Source organism: Pristis pectinata, chromosome 2 (assembly GCF_009764475.1).
Source record: "Pristis pectinata isolate sPriPec2 chromosome 2, sPriPec2.1.pri, whole genome shotgun sequence".
Taxonomy (NCBI): Eukaryota; Metazoa; Chordata; class Chondrichthyes; order Rhinopristiformes; family Pristidae; genus Pristis; species Pristis pectinata.
In genome coordinates, this window is record NC_067406.1 from 64,223,016 (window position 1) to 64,243,433 (window position 20,418).

Sequence of the window (20,418 nt, forward strand, 5' to 3'; positions counted from 1 at the left end):
CCAAATGCATGCCCACTAGTGGTAAAGTGATTAGATTCGAGATACTGAAGGGGGCCAGAGTTGGAGATTTTGTAACTCTGAGTTATAGAAGCAAGTTATTATGGATGCTGAGTATATGAAATAGAAACCAAGAATGCTAGAAGTACTTAACAGGTCAAGCAGCATCTGTGGAAAGACAAGAAGAGCTTAAGTCGCATATTGATGATATTATCAGAAAAGTCATCCACCTAAGACATCAATACTGATAGATCTTCTCCACTAAGCTTGCTGCCTGGTGTTGGCTGTTTATGTCCATGTCTGATGGTGACATTTTGCTGAGGGTGATTCCTTTGGGTTGCTGGTGTTCTAGAGCTCTTGAACAAACGTCCAGTTCCCATCCATAAGTGCTGGTTTTGGGCTGAAACTTAAATTGGGCTCAGGAGTTAAAATAGTCCAGTTTCTCATCTGAACCTGCCCCTTTCAGTAAAAATCCTGGCCAAGGTGGTATTTTGAGCAGAGTAAATATTCAGCCCATCTAGTTTGCCTGTCTCGTTTTTCCTTTAATAATTTGTCTGGGACCATCTTAAAACCTCAAGACTTCTATCACTTATGCTTGAGAATCTGTTCTCTATTTTTAGTATCCTTTTCAGTAAAATAGTTACTAAAATAAAAAAAATTAATTCACTTTTATTCTGTTTATAAATATGGCTCCTGTGTGCTTATGTTTGAAATGCAATAAAAAGCTTAATTCAAATTTTTACAGAACTTTAAGGATTCCCTCTTTATCCACTCTTTTCAAAACGCCCAGTAAAGTAGATTTTTCTAATGCTATTTCCTTGAGTTCTGGGATTGCCTATGTACTTATAGCATCAAACAGCATTGAACTGGGAGCCTTGGCTCACTGAATCCGCACTGAACGTAATGCATCACCTCTTTGTATGTTCTCCATTCACCAAATGCTCATCTTGATATAGTCAAATCAGGGATTCATCAGAGCAAAATGTAATTTTAAAATAATCTCTTTGGACTGATAGCTTTCTAGGCCTTCCTACTAACCCTAGTACACTTTTAACAGCTGAGCATATTTTGCTGAACGTTTTAGTGATCAGTAAAATCTCAATCTCTTTTACACTCCAATGCCTTAAGTGTATTCCCACCTAGTGCATAATTCACATCTACCCTAATCCTACCACCTTCCATCACATTTCACTGTTATTAATTTGCATCTGCCTTTTCTCAACATCTTGATCTATAATGCACATGTGAATATTCTTCCTTTTCCACTGAATGGTAGAATCTGCAAATATTAACACAATTTCTTTCTCTTAAATTAGTTACAACAATTGAACATTCTTTTGTGGCACTGCCCTGGAAGTCAGTCAGATTCTTGGCTACACACTCATCATCAATCTGTTTACCGGTCTTTTCTAACACCTACAAAATAAGGGTCGAATGTTGCATGGTAGTCCTTCATGGGGGATAGGTTCCAATACCTTCCTGAAATCCTAATGGATGATATTGGGCTGAATCCAGTTGAACTTGTCCGACTGCCCATCGCCCCTAAATACTTACACTCACTGGAGGTGTCTGGTGAAGCACAGCAAGGCATCAGATGGCAAACTGCTGAGACCCTGCACTGGAATGCCTTTGATGAAAGGCAGGCCAGTTGGCGGAGGTTTGCTTTCTGTCAAAATTGTCAAGGGTTTGTCACAGATTTAAAATATCTCTGATTAATGGAAAGTAAAATAATTAAAAAATAAATTAACTTTCTGTTCCAAATTTTCCATATGGGAATCCACTGGGAATTGGGATTCTGATCCTGTGCCTGGTCCAGGTGATGTGGGATCAGAGACAGATTCCGCAGGGTCATCCTACAGAATCTCCGTGTGTCTGGGCCGCACCACTGGAGCCCATGGGCTGAGAGATCTGACACTGATCTTGCTGTGTGTTAAACTGGAGTAAACACAGCAGTGCCACTGAAGTGAGTGGGGAAAAATATAAGCAATTTATTTGCTTTAACTAAATTAATTTTAATTCTTTAATTATTTTATGTGTTTGTATTTCTACTCTTTTAACTTCTTTAGTTTAATAATAATATTTTTTCAACAGGTCTTGAGTTATTTTAAGTGTTTGTGAAATGTCAACAGGCAATTGACACCTCAGTGCGCACACATTGTGCTTTGCGAAACTGCAGAGTGATCTTCGGTGGTTATGCTTTGCTTATGTTCGGAGGCGATCGGGATGAACATATTGACATGTGCTGTGATATCAGTCAGCTTAGAGAGCCTTCCCTTGGCTTGGACTGATTTCCTTGTATATGAACATATGAATTAGGAGGAATTGAGTCTGTTCCACCGTTTAATTAGTTCACGGCCGATTAAGCTGGAAACTCATCTCTGCATTCCTGTCTACTGTGAGAACCTTTCACTCCCTTGCTACCTCTGCCTTAAAAATACACAAAAAAAAGTCTATTTCCACAGCCCTTTGAGGAAGACGTTCCAGAAACATGAAACTCTTAGAGGAAAAAATGTTGCCTTATCTCTGTCTTAAATAGATGACCTTTTTAAAAATAGGGACGCTATAAGAGGAAACATCTTCTCCACATCCATCTTGTTAAGACCTCTCAGAATCTTGTGTTTTAGTCAAGTCCCTCTTTCTCTTCTAAATTCCGGTGGATACAATCCTAACTTCACCAATTTTTCCTTATAAGACAACCTGCCCCTTCCAGATATTAGTCCAGTAAATCTTGCATGAATTGTTTTAAATGCATGAACAAGCTTCCTTAAATGAGAAGGACAATACTGTAAACAGATATAGTTTCACCACGCCCTATATAAATTAAGCTTTTTTTTGTACTCAGTTCTCACAGGATTAACAATAACATTCTGTTAGTTTCTCTCATTACTTGCCGTATCTGCATTCAAAACTTTTTCGAATAACATGCTGTGGATACTCAGAACCCTCTGCATCTCAGAGCTCTGCCAAATTATATATTTTTGTATTTTCCCACATTATATTCCATTGACTAAAACTGTTATGTTTTCTTTGTAACTGAACTTACTTTTCTGCCTATCTCTGTGTCATTGACAAATTTAGTGACCATACCCTTGACACATTTATCCAAAATGATGCAAATTGTCCAGCGTACCAAAGCCTTCAATTAAATCCTGAGCTCATCCATCACTTCAGCTTGGGAGCTCTAACCACTACAATCTTTACCCCAAGTGCCCCCTTCTGGTGGCAGAAGGGGCCATGAGCTATGAAAGGAGTACAGTGGCTGGCCCTTCTCCCATCTCAAACATGAGGGAAAACTTAGCTCAATATGGCGGACGAGTCATTTGAGAATCAGTACTTTAAGAAATCCCATCATCATGAGTAAAGTGGCAGCAAAGTTAATGCCTCATGGGGTTTTATGTTTTATGCAGGGTTAACCTTTTAAATCCTGAGATTCATTCTTCTACTGTTGATTACAGTTTGCATATCCTGTAAGTCAGTTTATTGCACAGCTGCCATAGTTTACCTGTGCAAGGCAGTTTTAAAGCACAATTTCATTCACAAAAGAAGTCTGGCCCATTGAATGTTAATGCCAGTAAACATTAAAGGAAAGATCTGTAATCTCTTTTTGCTAGACTCGTTCAGCCATTTATTCAAATTATCTCTTTGTTAATCTTATTCTGCAGAGGAAAATCAAGCCCTTTAGGGTATTAAGCTTAATAAATTATCCATTACATATAGACGTAATTTCTATTTCTGATTTTAAACTATATTTAAAGAAATCCTGTTTGAGAATTCATCTTAGATTAGAGTGGCACAATGTACTGGTTTAATGACCTATGGCATAGGTCAGAGGTCATGGGTAACTTCATCCCAGATCAGTGGAGCACTGGTTGTTGTGAAATAGGGGAGTAAATGAAAATGAAAAATATCGTCATTTCAGTGTTCCTACATTCCTTTAGCAACGCCTTGTACTTAAAACAATATTTAGTTAATGGTGTCAGCGAGCATAATTACATCATGTCAAATTTTTCAATATATAAATATTCTAATAAAGAAATACATGACTTGAATGGCAAACAGAAATATTTCATAAATATTCACTATATTTACTTTGATAAATAGTCCAGTAATGTTTGTCCAATTTATGGAAGGAGGTTATATTCTGCAGCAAAGTCAATAAGTTTAAATTTTAATTAAGTGCCAACAGCTGTGCAATTTAAAGAAATCTTACTGGTTGAACAAACATTTTGATTGTTGGAAAGAAATATCTGATCGTAGACAAATCTATTAGGGATATATGAACAACCTTTTTCTGTTGTCCTTGAATTTCCTAGTGCTGTTGTGGAGCCCTGAAATTTTTATAGTTGTCAGACAGAAAGGTGGTAAAATTTAGATATCTCTTGGTTTGTGACTCTTTGGGAACTCCACTGAAAAAATGTCTATTATTGTAAAACATCCACATTTTTCCTTTGAACAAAGACACCAATTTCTTTTGCTTTATTTTGCTGCTGAATTAATTCACGTTAATTATGATCAATACTTAAAGACTATTTAGAGTGTTACCTAAAACAAAGATGATGCATGTGCTTGTTGGGGATCAGTCATGCCAGGATATTGTGCGAGAGTTCCTCCAGCCAGTTTGTAGTCCCAACCATCTTCAGCTGCTTCTCATTCAATCTGTTGGGAATTGTTAATGATTTTATGATGCTCAGCTTTGTTTGCTGATTCACAGACAATTAAGTAATTGCATCTTCATTCAGGGCAATATTCAGGCTGAAATAGCAAGTAGCTTTAATGTCATGCAGGTGCCAGGCAATGTTCCTCCCCATTTCTCCTTGATATTTAATGCACTGTTGGCTCTTAATTAAGACTTAATGTAACTGACTTTTCTGCAGGAGATATTATCCTTCCATAAAATTATTGAAGGTCCAAAACCAAGAACCCCACTGTCAGCATCTTGGGAACCACTTTGACCAGAGACTTGGCTGGATCAGACAAACAAATGTAGTGGCTGAAGGAGCAGGCTTAAAGGTTAGATATCCTGTGGAGAGTGACTCACATCCTGAATCCCACAAAACCTTTCCACCACCTACAAGGCATATCGGGAAAGTGATGGGATACTCACCACTTGCTTGCATGAGTGTAGCTTCAAGAACACTCAAGATCAACCCCATTTATGTCAAATTAAGCTTCCTCATTGGGACCCAATCCTAAACATTTGCTCTCTCTACCATAGATCCACTGAGGATCAATTGCAAAATGCATTGCAGCATCTCACCAAATCTTCTTTGACATCCCAAGCTTGCAGGCTTTGCCATGTTCAAAAAAGCTGCTCACCATTATTTTCTTAAAGGAAATTAGGAACAGAAAATGATTCCTGGCTTGCCAACAGGCCTTACAGAAGGTAGATTATTACAAATTATGAAGTTAGAAAAACACAAGATCTAAAGTTATAATGTGTTTAATACTGTTCAAGTCTGTGTATATGATTGGAATAGCATTTGATAATTAGAGAGAACACACAGTAATCCATAAATCCATTGTATTATTCCATAACATCTTCAGACCACTGCTAAGGTTGCTGGATTCTTGCTGAATTATGATTGTCTATAAGTAGGCACTCCTTTGTATTAAGATTCCTAAGGTATGGGAATTTAGTTTCTCAGTACGTTAAATTGGAAGTGATATACTATTCAGTTGATTGATTCAAGCATCCTTGAGCAGAGCAATCAATCATGCATCTTCAGTGAAATAATACCCATTAGCAATAGGTGAAGCTTTAGTGCTTTGGTAGCTCTGGATTTGGCAGGTATCTGAATTTGTGGTAGGGATGCTGGGAATCTGCAAGTACATCTGGTTAATTTCACTGAGCACAAATGTGTTGAATTTTGAATTGCTTGTGATCAGTGGATCTCTCATTAAACTTTGTAAACCAAACATAGAAACGTGCAGGCAATAATTCAGAGCAAGATGTTGCTCATTTTCTTTTCTCACCCATGTAGAATTTTCACAGGCAGAATGTTTGAGAATTGGTTTGGTTTTTCACTGTTGCTTGTTGCCAGACTGTGTAGCAAGTACTTTGCATGATTTATTTGCCAGGCTTGATAACTGGTATTTGGGTAATGATACAGTTCACATATTTGTAGATTTAGTGAAACTGGTTCCAGTGGCACTTCCTTTATGGTCAAAGATCTTAATCCTGGGTTAGATGAAGATTTATCGAAACTAATTTGCAATCACACTTGAATTGACTTTAACATCAGCCATCTTTTAAGTAGTAGACCTCAATGCATAAGACATAGAATTATCATAGAGTTTTTTTGGACGCAGAATCAGTGCCCTGCCTTTAGAGAAATTGAATATTTTATTCTCCAACTAAAGAGATGTAACTGAGCATTCTCTCCAGTCAGCAACATAGTGATATGCCAGTTTTTTTACATTAGAAATCAAAGTGATCTATGGTTTTAAATTGTAATTCTGTTCACTCTTTTATATTTGAACAATTTTTCAATTCCTCTTTTTAGTGAGCATTTATCAGGTTTAAACAAAACAATTGTAGGAAAGGATATTAGATCTGCAACAGTTTGCATACATTTCTGGAATTCGCTGTGGTAATGGTTGGTGGAGTACTTCTGCATAGCATGCACGATTTGGCGAGAACTGTTACTTGAGGTAAGTGTGAGTTTGCTTTGATTTGTGTGTTTCTTTTCATCCTTCCTCGCTCTCTCCATCTAGTCTATCCAGTTACAAAAGGATTTTCATTTTAATTACTACCAGTCTCTGTAAACTTGAGACCATCCCAATTACTGCTGCCTATGTCATAACTCGCCTGTCCTATTCATCCATTAATCCAGTCATTGCTCACTTACATTTGCTCCTGGTTAAGCAAAGCCTTGATTTTAAAATTCCTATTCTTGTTTTCAAATCATTCCGTCCCCAGACCCTCTCTCCTTGTCTTTGTAACTTTCTCCAACCAGATGACAAGATTTCTGTGCTCCTCTAATTCTGCTTCTTGCTCATACCTGAATTTAATCACCACTCATGTTTTTGGCTGCAAGACCTAAGCTCTGGAATTCACTTCATAAGCCTTCCTACCAAATTATAGAATTATTTGTTGGAGTACTTCAATACATTCTATTGGCACCATTTCCATTGGTTTAAACCCTAACATGGTAGTGCACCCACTCCAAGTAGGCATATATCATACTGGCTGTCAGACTGCCCAGTCCTTGCTGATCTGTGCTTACTTCCCCGTTTTAAAAGCTCTCCAAAGTTTCATCCCAATCTGACACAGCATCTTCCCCAGTTCTATAAATCTTCTGTTCTTTTATCATATTCTTCAAAACGTTGGCACGTGTGCACCCCCAAATTTAATGACTCCACCACCGATGTCTGTATGTTTAGTCCCTACACTCCTTTTTCCCTCATAGCTTTCTTTGATGGAGCCTTTACTTGTGTGATACCAATATCTCCATGTGTGGCTCAGCTATAATATGTATTTATTCCATCTGGCATCATGGAGTGTTTTTTTTCTGTGCTATATATACCTTTATTTATTGGGAAACTGGTGAATGAGGGTAAGCAAGTCAGGATTGTCCAATTTGGCTCAGCCATCTCAAACAGGCATAAAATGTTCACACACTATTTTCAAGAATGGAGAGGTTCTACCCACTGCTCTTATGAAAGACTTTTGCTTTATTGCGAGAGTGTTACGGTTGCATTTTGTGTCATATCTTTGTAGATAACTTGGAAAGTTGATGTTGGATGTTATTATTCAAGATTTCTTGTAGGCATATTTACCTGTGTATTTACTTTAATTCCATATTCATTTCAACATGTAATTTCTGATGCCTGGAAGGTACTCTGGCTTTTCATTCCAAATTTGCTTTGGACTCAAGCACAAAACTAATAGACCAAACATGCTTAAAGTTTCTTTTTGTTGTTTGGTGAAGAAAATCATTATCTGTTTGATCTGATCTGAAGTCCATCCCTGAAGTGTACAAACAGAGGTCCTTTATGTTTTGCATCTTGTTTTAGTGGCCGGTCAGTTTTATCAGCTGTCATTAAAGGCGTTGTATTTAAAAACATGTTTATGTTGCACATTCACTTAAAATAGACAGTCCAAAATACAGAAATAATTTTCGTGGGTAGTATCATGTGACAGGGTTTTTTTTTGGCAGCTGGTTTTGATGTTCAAATGTATAAACTATATATCCAATGTTGGGTGCTAAACTGCCATGGTCTATAACTCCTATTACGGGAAGCGAGGGAAGAGATCGCTGCGCCTTTGGTGATGATCTTTGCATCCTCACTGGCCACAGGAGTAGTGCCAGATGATTGGAGGGTGGCAAATGTTGTTCCTTTGTTCAAGAAAGGGAGTAGGGATAACCCTGGGAATTACAGACCAGTGAGTCTTACTTCACTGGTAGGCAAATTACTGGAGAAGATTCTTAGAGACAGGATTTATGGGCATTAAGAGAAGCATAGGCTGATTAGGAACAGTCAGCATGGCTTTGTGAGGTGCAGGTCATGCCTCATGAGCCTGATTGAATTCTTTGAGGATGTGATGAAGCACATTGATGAAGGTAGAGCAGTGGATGTGGTGTACATGGATTTTAGTAAAGTGTTTGATAAAGTTCCTCATGGAAGGCTGATTCAGAAAGTCAGGAGGCATGGGATCCAGGGAAACTTGGCTGTGTGGATTCAGAATTGGCTCATCCACAGAAGACAGAGGGTGGTTGTAGATGGAGCGTATTCTGACTGGAGGTTGGTGGCCAGTGGTGTTCTGCAGGGATCTGTTCTGGGACCCCTGCTCTTTGTGATTTTTATAAATGACTTGGATGAGGATGTGGAAGGGTGGGTTATTAACTTTGCTGATGAAACAAAGGTTGGTGGCATTGTGGATAGTGTAGAAGGTTGCTGTAGATTACAACAGGACATTGATAGGATGCAGAGCTGGGCTGAGAAGTGGCAGATGGAGTTCAACCCAGAAAAGTGTGAAGTGATACACTTTGGGAGATCGAATTTGAAGGCAGAATACAAGGTTAATGGCAGGACTCCTAGCTGTGTGGAGGAACAAAGGGATCTTGGGATCCACGTCCATAGATCCCTCAAGGTTGCCGCGCGGTTTGATGGGGTTGTTTAGAAGGCGTACGGTGTGTTGGCCTTCATTAGTCGGGGTATTGAGTTCAAGAGCTGACAGGTAATGTTGCAGTTCTGTAGAACTCTGGTTAGACCACACTTGGAGTATTGTGTTCAGTTCTGGTCGCTCCATTATAGGAAGGATGTAGGAGCTTTGGAGAGGGTGCAGAGGAGATTTACCAGGATGCTGCCTGGATTGGAGAGCATGTCTTATGAGGATAGATTGAGTGAGCTAGGGCTTTTCTCTTTAGAGAGAAGGAGGATGAGAGGTGACTTGATAGAGGTGTACAAAATGATAAGAGGCATAGATAAAATGGACAGTCAGAGACTTTTTCCCAGGGCGAAAATGACTAACACGAGTGGTCATAATTTTAAGGTGACTGGAGGAAGGTATGGGGGGATGTCAGAGACAGGTTTTTTTACACAGAGAGTGGTGGGTGCGTGGAACGCACTGCTGGCAGAGGTGGTGGGGTCAGATCCATTAGGGACATTGAAGAGACTCTTAGCCACATGAATAAGAGAGAAATGGAGGGCTATGTGGGAGGGAAGGGTTAGATAGATCTAAGAGCAGGATAAAATGTCGGCACAACATTGTGGGCTGAAGGGCCTGTACTTTGCTGTAATGTTCTATGTAACTCGTCCTTCTAACTGAACCCCCTACCTTTGGACAGTTAAGTTTCAGAATTTGGAGATATTCTAGTTTACGTCTTGGATTTGGCCCCATGTTTACTCTTCCCTGACAAAAAATACATCAACTTAGTTGGTGGACTTCTGGGAATTGGGTCTATCATACATTTGCCGAATTATTTCATATCTAGCAATCCCTGCCTCACGTTTATGATTTTAATGCACGGGTACCTCACTTGGGGCTCTGATGATGCTCCCAGCAATGAGAGCAATAATGGGCTCTGTGATAAAAGGGGTTGTTATAACGTTATATGGAGAGATGAGTCACTGGCAGCAGATCTGTGCTGGGGACCTATCACAAAGCCCCCACCACTCCCCTGCTGTGCAGGGACCCCAGCACTCTTATAGCAATGAATTGCCCGCGGCTCAGTATTGAGACGTGACCTGTGAGAGCTGGTTTTGGGTTGGCTGGGGTGAACAATAAAGCTGCTCAGTGTTGAAATGTGGTGCTCGGGGCTGCACTCTGGCCAGCGCATTGTGAGTGGACAATTGCTGGGACCTGACAGCACCTCCAGCATGTGTCAGACCGCCTGGATCTTACAGTCTCTCTTATCACCGCATAACCATAAGATATAGGGGCTGAATTAGGTCATTCGGCTCATTAGGTCAGTCTGCTCCTCCATTCGATCAGCTGATTTATTTTTCCCTCTTAACACCATTCTCCTGCCTTCTCCCCGTAACCTTTGACACCCTACCTAATAAAGAACCTATCCACCTCCACTTTAAATATACCCAATGACTTGGCCTCCACAGCGGTCTGTGGCAATGAATTCCACAGATTCATCACCCTCTGGCTAAAGAATTTCCTCCTCATCACAGTTCTAAAGGGATGTCCTTTTATTCTGAGGCTGTGCCCTCTGGTCCTAGAGTCTCCCACTACTGGAAACATCCTCTCCACGTCCACTCTATCCAGGCCTTTCAATATTTGGTAGGTTTTAATGAGATCCCGCCCCCCCCCCCCCCCCCCCCCCCCCCCAATCCTTCTGAACTCCAGTGAGTACAGGCCCAGAGCCATCAAATGCTCCTCATATGTTAACCCTTTCATTCCTGGGATCATTCTCGTAACCCTCCTCTGGACCGTCTCCAATGCCAGCACAGCCTTCCTTAGATATGGGGCCCAAAACTGCTCACAATACTCCAAATGTGGTCTAACCAACACCTTTTAAGGCCTCAGCATTACATCTTTGCTTTTACATTCTAGTCCTCTCAAAATGAATGCTAACACTGCATTTGCCTTCCTTACTACCGACTCAACCTGTAAGTTAACCTTTAGGGAATCCTGCACTAGGACTCTCAAGTCCCTTTGCACCTCCAATTTCTGAATTCTCTCCCCATTTAGGAAATAGTCTACGCCTTTATTCCTTCTCTCAAAGTGCATGACCATACACTTCCCTATGCTGTATTCCATCTGCCACTTTTTTTGTCCATTCTCCCAACTTGTCCAAGTCCTTCTGCAGAATCCCTGCTTTCTCAACACTACCTGTCCCTCCACCCATCTTTGTATCATCTGCAAACTTAGCCACAAAGCCATCAATTCTGTCATCCAGATCATTAACATATAATGTGAGAAGTAGTGGACCCAATACCAACCCCTGTGGAACCCCACTAGTCACCGGCAGCCAACCAGAAAAGGCCTCCTTTATTCCCACTCTGCCTTCTGCCAGTCAGCCAATCTTCTATTCATGCTAGTACCTTTCCTGTAATACCATGGGCTCCTATCTTGTTTAGCAGCCCCATGTGTGGCACCCTGTTTAAAGGCCTTCTGAAAATTCAAGTAAACAACATCTGCTGACTCTCCTTTGTCTATCCTGCTTGTTACTTCCTCAAAGAATTCCAACAGATTTGTCAGGCAAGATTTCCCCTTAAGGAAACCATGCTGACTTCAGCCTATTTTATCATGTGCTTCCAAGTTCCCTGAAACCTCATCCTTAATAAAGGACTCTTAAAGTCTTTACTTTATTTGTACAGCACAGTAAGAGGCCCTTCCAGCCCAACAAGCCTGTGTCACCCAATTGCACTCATGTTAACCTATTAACTCGTATGTCTTTGGAATGTGGGAGGACACCAGAGCACCCAGAGGAAACCCACGCAGTCACGTGGAGAACGTACACACTCCCTACAGCCAGGGCCAGGAATTGTACCCCATATTGGAGGCCTGTATATAATTCCCATCAGGGTCTTTTTACCCTTGCAGTTTTTTTAACTCTATCCACAAGGATTCTACATCTTCTGATCCTATGTCACTTCTTGCTAAGGATTGGATTTCATTTTTTACCAACAGAGCCACCCCACCCCCTCTGCTCAACGGCCTGTCTTTTGGATAGGATGTGAATCCTTGGATGTTTAGCTCCCAGAGATTTTCCTGTGGTAACAAGTTCACTGGGTTGGTGGAGCTGCACAGTGAAACAAGGAGTTGGAGACAGCAGCTTCCATCACATCCACCAACAAGAGGTGAGGGTTGAGAAACATAGGATCTGGGTGTTCTATGGCCCACACTCACCGTGCCAGGCAGGGTACAGTCCTGAGCCCCTTGCCCGAGCGCTGAACGGCTGCACCCCTTGCCCTGGACTGCCCAACACCAGCCCTCACAGATGGTCCCTCCACATGTGAATTGTGGTGTGACTCATTCGTGGGGGAGCACCAGGGGATGGCAAAGATTCCCACCAGCCACCCAGGATGGCAGCATATTGCAATAGGAAGCGCAGGGATCATGCCAGTCTCTCCTCACAGCGGCGCTCAGTGCGCAGGTGAGCAGATGTCTCTTTAAAGTCCAGTGGGGTATGTAGTTGTGAGTGTTTTGTACTTATGGACCAAATGCACGATAATGGTCATAAAGTAGTACACCACAGAAAGACACTAACTGCTTGAGGGACACAACGGGTCAGGCAGCATCTATGGAGGGAAATGGACAGTCAACGTTTCGGGTCAAGACCCTTCATCAGGGGAGATGGCCAGTATTAAAAGGTGGAGGGAAGGGAAGGAGCAAGAGTGATAGGTGGATCCAGGTGGTGGGGGGAGGAGGGGTTGGTGATAGGCAGATGGGGTAGGAGAGAGTGGAAATAGCACTAGAAGCTGGGAGGTGATGGGTGGAAGTGGCAAAAGGCTGAAGATGATGGAATCTGATAGGAGAGGAAGGTGGACCATGGAATCGAGGGAGGTGGGGAGGGCAGATGGGAATAGTGGGGAAGGAGAACCAGTGGGAAGAATGTGTGGGTGATGGGCAGATGGAGTGGGTGGAGGAGGGGAAAAAACAGGAAACCACAAAAACAGGCCCTTCAGCCCACCATGTTCCTGCTGACCATCACACCCACCTACATTGACCCCATTTACACACATTAGGTCCATGGCCGCCTTTGCCTTGGCAATTCAAGTGTTTGTGTTGAAGCTTCTTAAGTGTGGAATGAATTGGCCCCGTGGAGAGATTAGATTAGTTTATTTTCATATACACCAGAGTGCAATGAAATTCCTTGCTCGTGTGAAGCTCACAGAGTAAATGATATATGTAGTAATAATAAATACAACAATAAATTATGCAAGCACAAGAAACAGAATGGTACGAAGATAGTTGTGCAATCTGAAGTAGTGCAAAAAGAAAAGTGGCAATAGCGAAATAACTGAGAGAGGTAGAATTAAGAGCCTGAGAATATAGCAGCACCACCGGGGAAAGGGATGTGAAACGTGATTGGTTCAGAACTCTTCAGGATGCTTTCTATAGTGTAACTGTAGAAGTTCAGGAGAATCCTCATGGACAAGCCAAACCTTCTCAGACGCCTAAGAAAGTACATGCACTGATGTGCTTTCTTGATCACTGCATTGGTATGGAGGGACCAGGTGAGGTTGCTGGTGAAATGGATGGATGCCTAGCAAATTTATGAGGGCAGAGTTGTGTTCACCATCCTGCCCCCCCCCCCCCCCCCCCCCCCACCACTTCCTTGGGTCAACAACCAGCTCTTGCTGATGTTAGGGGCTAGGTTGTTGTTCTGACACTACGGCACATGGTTTGCGATCTCTTTCCTGTAATCCATCTCATCGTTGTTGTTGGCATTGTATCTGGCCATACAGTTATGGGTACACAGGGAATAGAGCAGGGGACTGCACATGCAACGCTGGGGAGCACCAGTGTTAAAGGTCAGGGTGGATGAAATGTAATGGCCAATCCTAACCGACTGAGGTCTGCCAGTCAGAAAGTCCAGAAGTCAGTTACAGATGAAGGTCCAAGAGTTTGGAGATGAACTTATAAGGTACTATGCAGTTGAACAAAACAAGGTGTTTGTGTGTTTTTTTTAAGTGTTATATGGTCCGTGTCATATCTTGAGAATGTTTCATGAGAGGAAAAGAAACGAAATGTTTAGACAATTGAGTCTTTAGTCATTTGAATTCACTTGACAGGCTTCTACATAAATGAAGTGCATCGTTGAGAAATAAAATAATACTGGTATCTGTGTTGAACAAAACTGAAAAATATTTGTACTCCTACAAGTAGGAGTATAATAAAAGTAATTTTGGCATTAATAATAATGCTTAAGACATGCATACTTTATGGGAAAATGCTTCAATACTCTGCATTCTAGCCAGGCACCACTATTGTTTAGTTAATCTGTAGGCTGATAATGAGAAATACTCTAAGTTCAAGAATTTAAGGCAGGTTTAGTTTAAATGATGCACAGCAAGAAGAACCTTTGAGATGGTTTGTGGTAATTTGTTTAAGGATGGACACTAAACACAAACATGCACTTTCCTACGTCATGGCTTCTATAGAGTATCCATAACCTGTCACAAAAGGAATTTTAAAGGCAATTTTTATTAATTAGTCGTAGTTCCTTTTGGAAAATAACATTCCAAAAGCTGAATGTTTATAGATCAAGAACAGGATCTGTTTAGTAATATCCCATATATAACTATTAAGTATGCAAGTTTTAATAAACACATCAACATTCTAATTGGGTTGTTAAATAGGTTTGATAGGATCTCATGTTAACATCAACACCTCTTTTTCAATAGCTTTATAAAACCTGACAGAACTGGCATTTTCCTCAGTCACACAATTTTGATGAGTGATCACTGGCTGTTTATGATGGGAATATCAAAAGTGTTTATTTTGTCATCACCTTCCATGTCATAAGCATATTTTTTTTTCTTTTTACCACTTTCTCTCATCTAAAAGGAAGACTATTCTGGGGATGTATCATTCATTTCTTTTTCTCAGTCTGATTTGCTTTTTCACTGAAACAAATGGCTCTATCAAACGTTTTGAACAAAGTCAAAGGCATCACCTTGCCCAAGTAATTTTGTTTATTTATTCTCAAAAGAACTAATGTACACTGGGTTGTCTTCATCAGAACTACATAAAAAGCTTTATGCTGTCATGAGGAGATTAGATTTGTACGGAAGACAAACTCTGGGCTTCTGGCACATGGTTTTGTTTTAAATGTTTGTCAAGCATTAACTCAAGGTGATGCCTTTGACTTTGTTCAGAACTTGCTCTATAAACATTCAGCATGGCAATAAACTTTGCTGTGACCCTTGTCATTACCTCAGGTGAGTGATGTTTATTCTGTCTCCTGTTTTGTGCAGGACTTGAGACATCTGAATCTGCCAATTTCTGGGCCAGTTACTAAATTGCTCAAATAATTCCCAGCGCCAGAACTTGCATTCATTTCTGCCAGTTTCTTAGGTTGTGAAAAGCCCTTTGACAGCTACGTCTATTTCCCTCTGTTTGATTTCACTTGACTGGTGACTGAGAGAACTAATGATTGATAACTTGAGTGCAATAATGATGAGCAGAAAAGGCTGCCTGCTTCCAGCTCTTCAGTGGCATTTTCTGTGTATTTATTGAAAGGAAAAGAGGACGAAGTGATGGGAACAATTTGGAATTACATTGATATTTTGAATATGACCAGAAATGTTTCTTGCTATTGTGTCCATGCAACCAGTTATAGATGAAATGCACATCTGCCTTTGCCATTGGTACTCATGTATCTCCTACCAAAAAAAGTCTGTTGCACAACTCCCCAGAATGTCCAAAAGTATTCATGAGGGAGATTGAACTTTAAGGGACTGCAGGACCTTACCAGCAACTGGGATTTCCTATTCCCTGTGAGAGAGGAGAAGATGTGAGCATTGCAAGACTGGTTAAAATTTTTTAAATAATTAAACATAATGTTATAAGTGAATCAGAAAGCAACTAGCGATAAGGATGTTGGCTTGATGAAACTTGCTTGTGCATGCCACTCTGTGAGGGAAGGAGTGCTTACAGATAATAAGGGATATGGGATAGAAGAAGGAAGAAGTGGTTTACAATGCAAACCCAAAGGGCAATGGGAATAATTAATGAAGGGTCAAAGGCACCAAATTGAAGCATTGAAGAAATGAATATCTTGGCTCCTCTAATGAGATTGTTAAATATCCCCCTGTACAATAAACGACCTTTGAACTCATGGAGGTGGTGCTCAGTATGATTGCCTCCATGATTGGTAGGTCTCCAATATCCAATCACAAGTTGCATTCCCTCTATCTATGTTTCTATTAGGAGAGTTTCCATGTCAGATTACCATATTATTACTATATTACCATATAGAATCTAATTTCTTTTAGAAAACATTTTTATTTTGTAAATAAATATGGTACTTTTGGTACCTGTGACCATTCTGATCACCTTGGCTGGCTGCTTTCAATGTTATTTTTGCCTTTATAGTCAGCCACTTGTTTTAGATCTTGGTCTCTACTTCAGCTCTATGTATTGCTCACCAGTCCCCCACTCTTATGACCCAGTCCTCACTCTGTGATGTCTCAGCGATACAAGGGTGTGCAGAATTCCTGCCCTACCCTGCCTCTGTAAGTGCATAGTGCCAATGGAATTTTGGGTTATCAGCCAAAATTGCACTTTGGCTTATTTTAAGCAGTTAAGATTAATTTTTTTGGCTATTGCATATGTTCTTAAGTATATTTATGTTTTCAAGTTATAAAATCCACAGTGAGTAGGTGACAATATTATGCTTTGTAAACTTTATTCATGTCAGTGCATGTTACCTTATTTGTCTAGAACATTAATTCTACCATGCATGTCATTCTGCGAAGAGGCGAGAGAAGGCTGCGAGCCACTGTTGCAAAAGGTGGAGTCTGGATGGCCGGATTTCATGAAGTGCTCCAGGTTTGTCAACGATACAGGAATGGAAAACACCAGCAGGATATGTTTCTCACCACAACAAATGGAAGGAAAAAGTAAGCTGACTGTTAACCACCCATCATCATTCTAGTTTCCCTGTGGCCTCTTAATTTAACTCATTACCCTGCATTACAAGACCAGCCTTCTGTTTGTAGAGATTGATTCTTTTCATCATACTATGCTGTTTTATTGCTACATTTAAAATCTGAGGCTTTGAAAACCTATTAAAGTGCATTGTACCTAACTCATTGAATGATCTTTCCCAATAGATTTTCAAAAGCTGAGTGGGCATATTATATCTAACTTTAAATTTGCCATATTTTTCTGCCTTTACCAATTTCTTTCTTGGATTGTTTTCCTGATATTTGAATCAGAATTCTGTTTGATCTAAAAAGGTAACAAAGTATCTTTTTAAAAGTAAGTCATTAGTGCAGTACACCTATATGCAGTGGGCAGTTTTTGAGTTTGTGTAATTATTTTTTTGATTCCCATTTTAACACCTTTTTCTGAAGGGTACCTGGGGTTCTATCACCTCTTCAAGTTAATTATTCATCATAGGTTAGTCTAGAATATAAATATTGGTGTATTGTTCATTTATGAGGGACCAAATTTCCTCTTAAAGCTTTGCCAACAATTATTTAATGGGGTGGGCAAAAGGTATGAGGGCTTGGATATAGTAAATAACCTACTTCCTTTAGAGAGGTTTGCTATAAGAAACATTAAATAAACTTATCGAAGCTCCATAATTTCACCTTGTGCCTATCGATTCAAATCATCTGCGTAATGTTAAATTACCAATCAATCATGAGAATGCTAAATGTGGCATGTGATATGAAGGATGTGGAGAAACATTGGATTTAACATCAATGGTAAAAGAACTTAAGGGGATTTAAGGAGAAATATTTTTACACAGAATATGTTGGGGAATGTAAAACACTGTAAAACGTTGGTAGAGACAGATGTCCCCACAGACAGGTATTTTATCTGCAGCAGCTTATCAAAATAAATTAGATGATATTTTTACTCACCTGTTAGCTTAGTTTCCACTGCATTATGAACTCTATTACTAAAAGAATCTGGGCTTCTCATTAACCTTTTCTTCCAGTGGATAGAAAGACTGATCAGTCAAAAGGCTTGAACAATGGTAATTTCCATTGATGGGGCGGTAGTGGGGGTGAGGGTAGAGGTGGGGTCTGCTGATCTTTCATACAAGTATGCCTCAGTGAAATGTCACCTGCAGACTGAAAGTGGCCATTTGATTTCTCCCTGCTGTTCTCACACTGCCATGTAGCAGGAGCTCATATGAACTCCCCCATGAAATTCCATGCCAATGTATTTTGTTTCTTGAGAAAACATTTTGGCAGTTATAGTGGTGGGTAAGTAGTGAAGCAATGTGATTCCTGGAATTTAAAAAAAACTTATTTACTGAAACAGTTTTTCAGAAAAATGCAGCTGACCACCTCCAAGGTTCCACATATCGATGCATCTTTCGTCTCACATGCCGCACTTGGCTTGCTCATGCTTGGCTTGGTAAATTAATTTTATACAGATTTTTGAGCAGGTATGCACATGATGAAATAATGGAGTTTTTTTTTTCTGTTAGATCACAAGCTACTTTCGACACATCTGAACATTAATTTATCATAAATATAATTTCAAGCCCCACTGCAGAGAAGATGTGGCCTATGACCAAGCCTTGCATCTAGCTTTCCTACGATTAGAATCTGAAACACAAGATGAAAATCATAGAAACAGTAGATGCTGGAAATTAGAAATAAAAACAGAAAATGCTATTCAGGCAGTATCTGTGGAAAGAGAAACAGTCAACGTTTAAGGTCTGTGATCCTTCGTCAAAACTGGGAAAGGGAGAAATACAAGTTAGTTTTCAGTAGGAGAGAAGATGGGGCAAGGATGCAAAGGGAATGTCTGTGTTAGGGTGAGACAAAAATGACTTAATGGTGGTAGACATGGTGGTGCAGTGGTTAGCATGACGCTATTACAGCACCAGAGACCCGGGTTCAATTCCGGCCACTGTCTGCAAGGAGCTTGTACGTTCTCCCCGGGTCTGCGTGGGTTTCCTCCGGGTGCTCCAGTTTCCTCCCACATTCCAAAGACATATGGGTTAGGAAGTTGTGGGCATGCTATGTTGGCGCTGGAAGCGTGGCGACACTTGCGGGCCGCCCCCAGAACACTCTACACAAAAAGATGTATTTCACTGTGTGTTTCGATGTACATGTGACTAATAAAGAAATCTTATCTCAGTTACTGACACATTAAGCTTTTTTTCTTTTTCTCTCTGTGTATCATCTGGCATGTCCCAGTGTGCCAGAACCACATCAGCAAGAAGTTACACAGCCAGAGTAACTTAATCTGATCCCACCTGCCACATGACCTAACTGTATCAGAGCAATTGCCTTTGTTCCACCCACTGCACTCTCCACCTTTGCTGCTACGTAGATTAACTTGGTGCTTTATTTCTCAGGTCTGGTGAAGGGTTCCTCATCTGAAACATTTTCTTTCCACAGAGGATGCCTGACCTGCCTAATTTTCTCAGCACTTTCCATTTTATTTTGCTTTCTTGTCATGTTGGCTCAGTTTTGCTTATCCTGCTCATACATGTCTGGTCTGCAGAGCAGATCCCACAACCTTACCATGAACAACACATTACACAGACTTTGTGCTGGTAACTGCCTGCCATTAACCATCTCGACTGGCCCTTTCACAGTCATTCCCTTTGTCCCACCCCCCACCTTGTCTCCTACTGAAATTTAATTTGAATTTTTCTCTTTCCCAGTTCTGACAAAGAGTCATGGGCCTGAAACATTGACTGTTTCTCTTTGCACAGATGCTACCTGACTTACTGAGTTTTTTCAGCATTTTCTGTGAAGCAGAACCCTAGGATTAGGGAGAGAAACATGCAGCCAACTACTGAAGCTTTGTCCTATAAGAGTGAATAATATAAAAATAGCAAGGACAAAAATATGAAGAAAGGAAAAGTTCTGATGTTGGGAACCGTCCAGCTATGATTTGCCATTTTGTGCCTTTCAGAATTCAAATGCTTGTAACAGGGACAGGAAAAGTGTAGAAATGGAGGCAATATAATTGTTACATGAAGCTTGACTCACCTACAAATTTTGAAATAAATAACTCCTTACTCTAAGTATGATTGACATATTATAGTAAGAGCCGTCTAAGGAATCTGCATCATGACGCACAACTGCTACTTATGTTCTAGTAGAATAGTGACTAAAGCAGTTTAAAAAAGCAACTCACTTCAACAGAGCTTTGCTGAGGAATTTACTCTTGAATAATGGAGGTCATTTTAGAGAATGTTATTGGAAGAATCTTCTGCAAAGGTTAATCTCACTAAGAAGCTTTTAATTGGAACTCCCTGTTAAGAAGTTCTGCTTTCTCCACATAACAGCAAGTTAATGAATGTAATCCTACTG

The 20,418-nt window shown here is 40.4% G+C and overlaps 1 protein-coding gene across 3 annotated transcripts in view; it reads left to right on the forward strand.

Annotated features, from left to right (window-relative positions):
• corin (corin, serine peptidase) overlaps window positions 1-20,418 on the forward strand; it is a 120,380-nt gene that overhangs the window by 29,187 nt on the left and 70,775 nt on the right. For all 3 annotated transcript variants that reach the window (XM_052039870.1, XM_052039852.1, XM_052039861.1), the window contains exon 5: window positions 16,847-17,025. In XM_052039870.1, coding sequence (XP_051895830.1) covers window positions 16,847-17,025 — 179 coding nt within the window. The remainder of the gene's footprint in view (window positions 1-16,846; window positions 17,026-20,418) is intronic.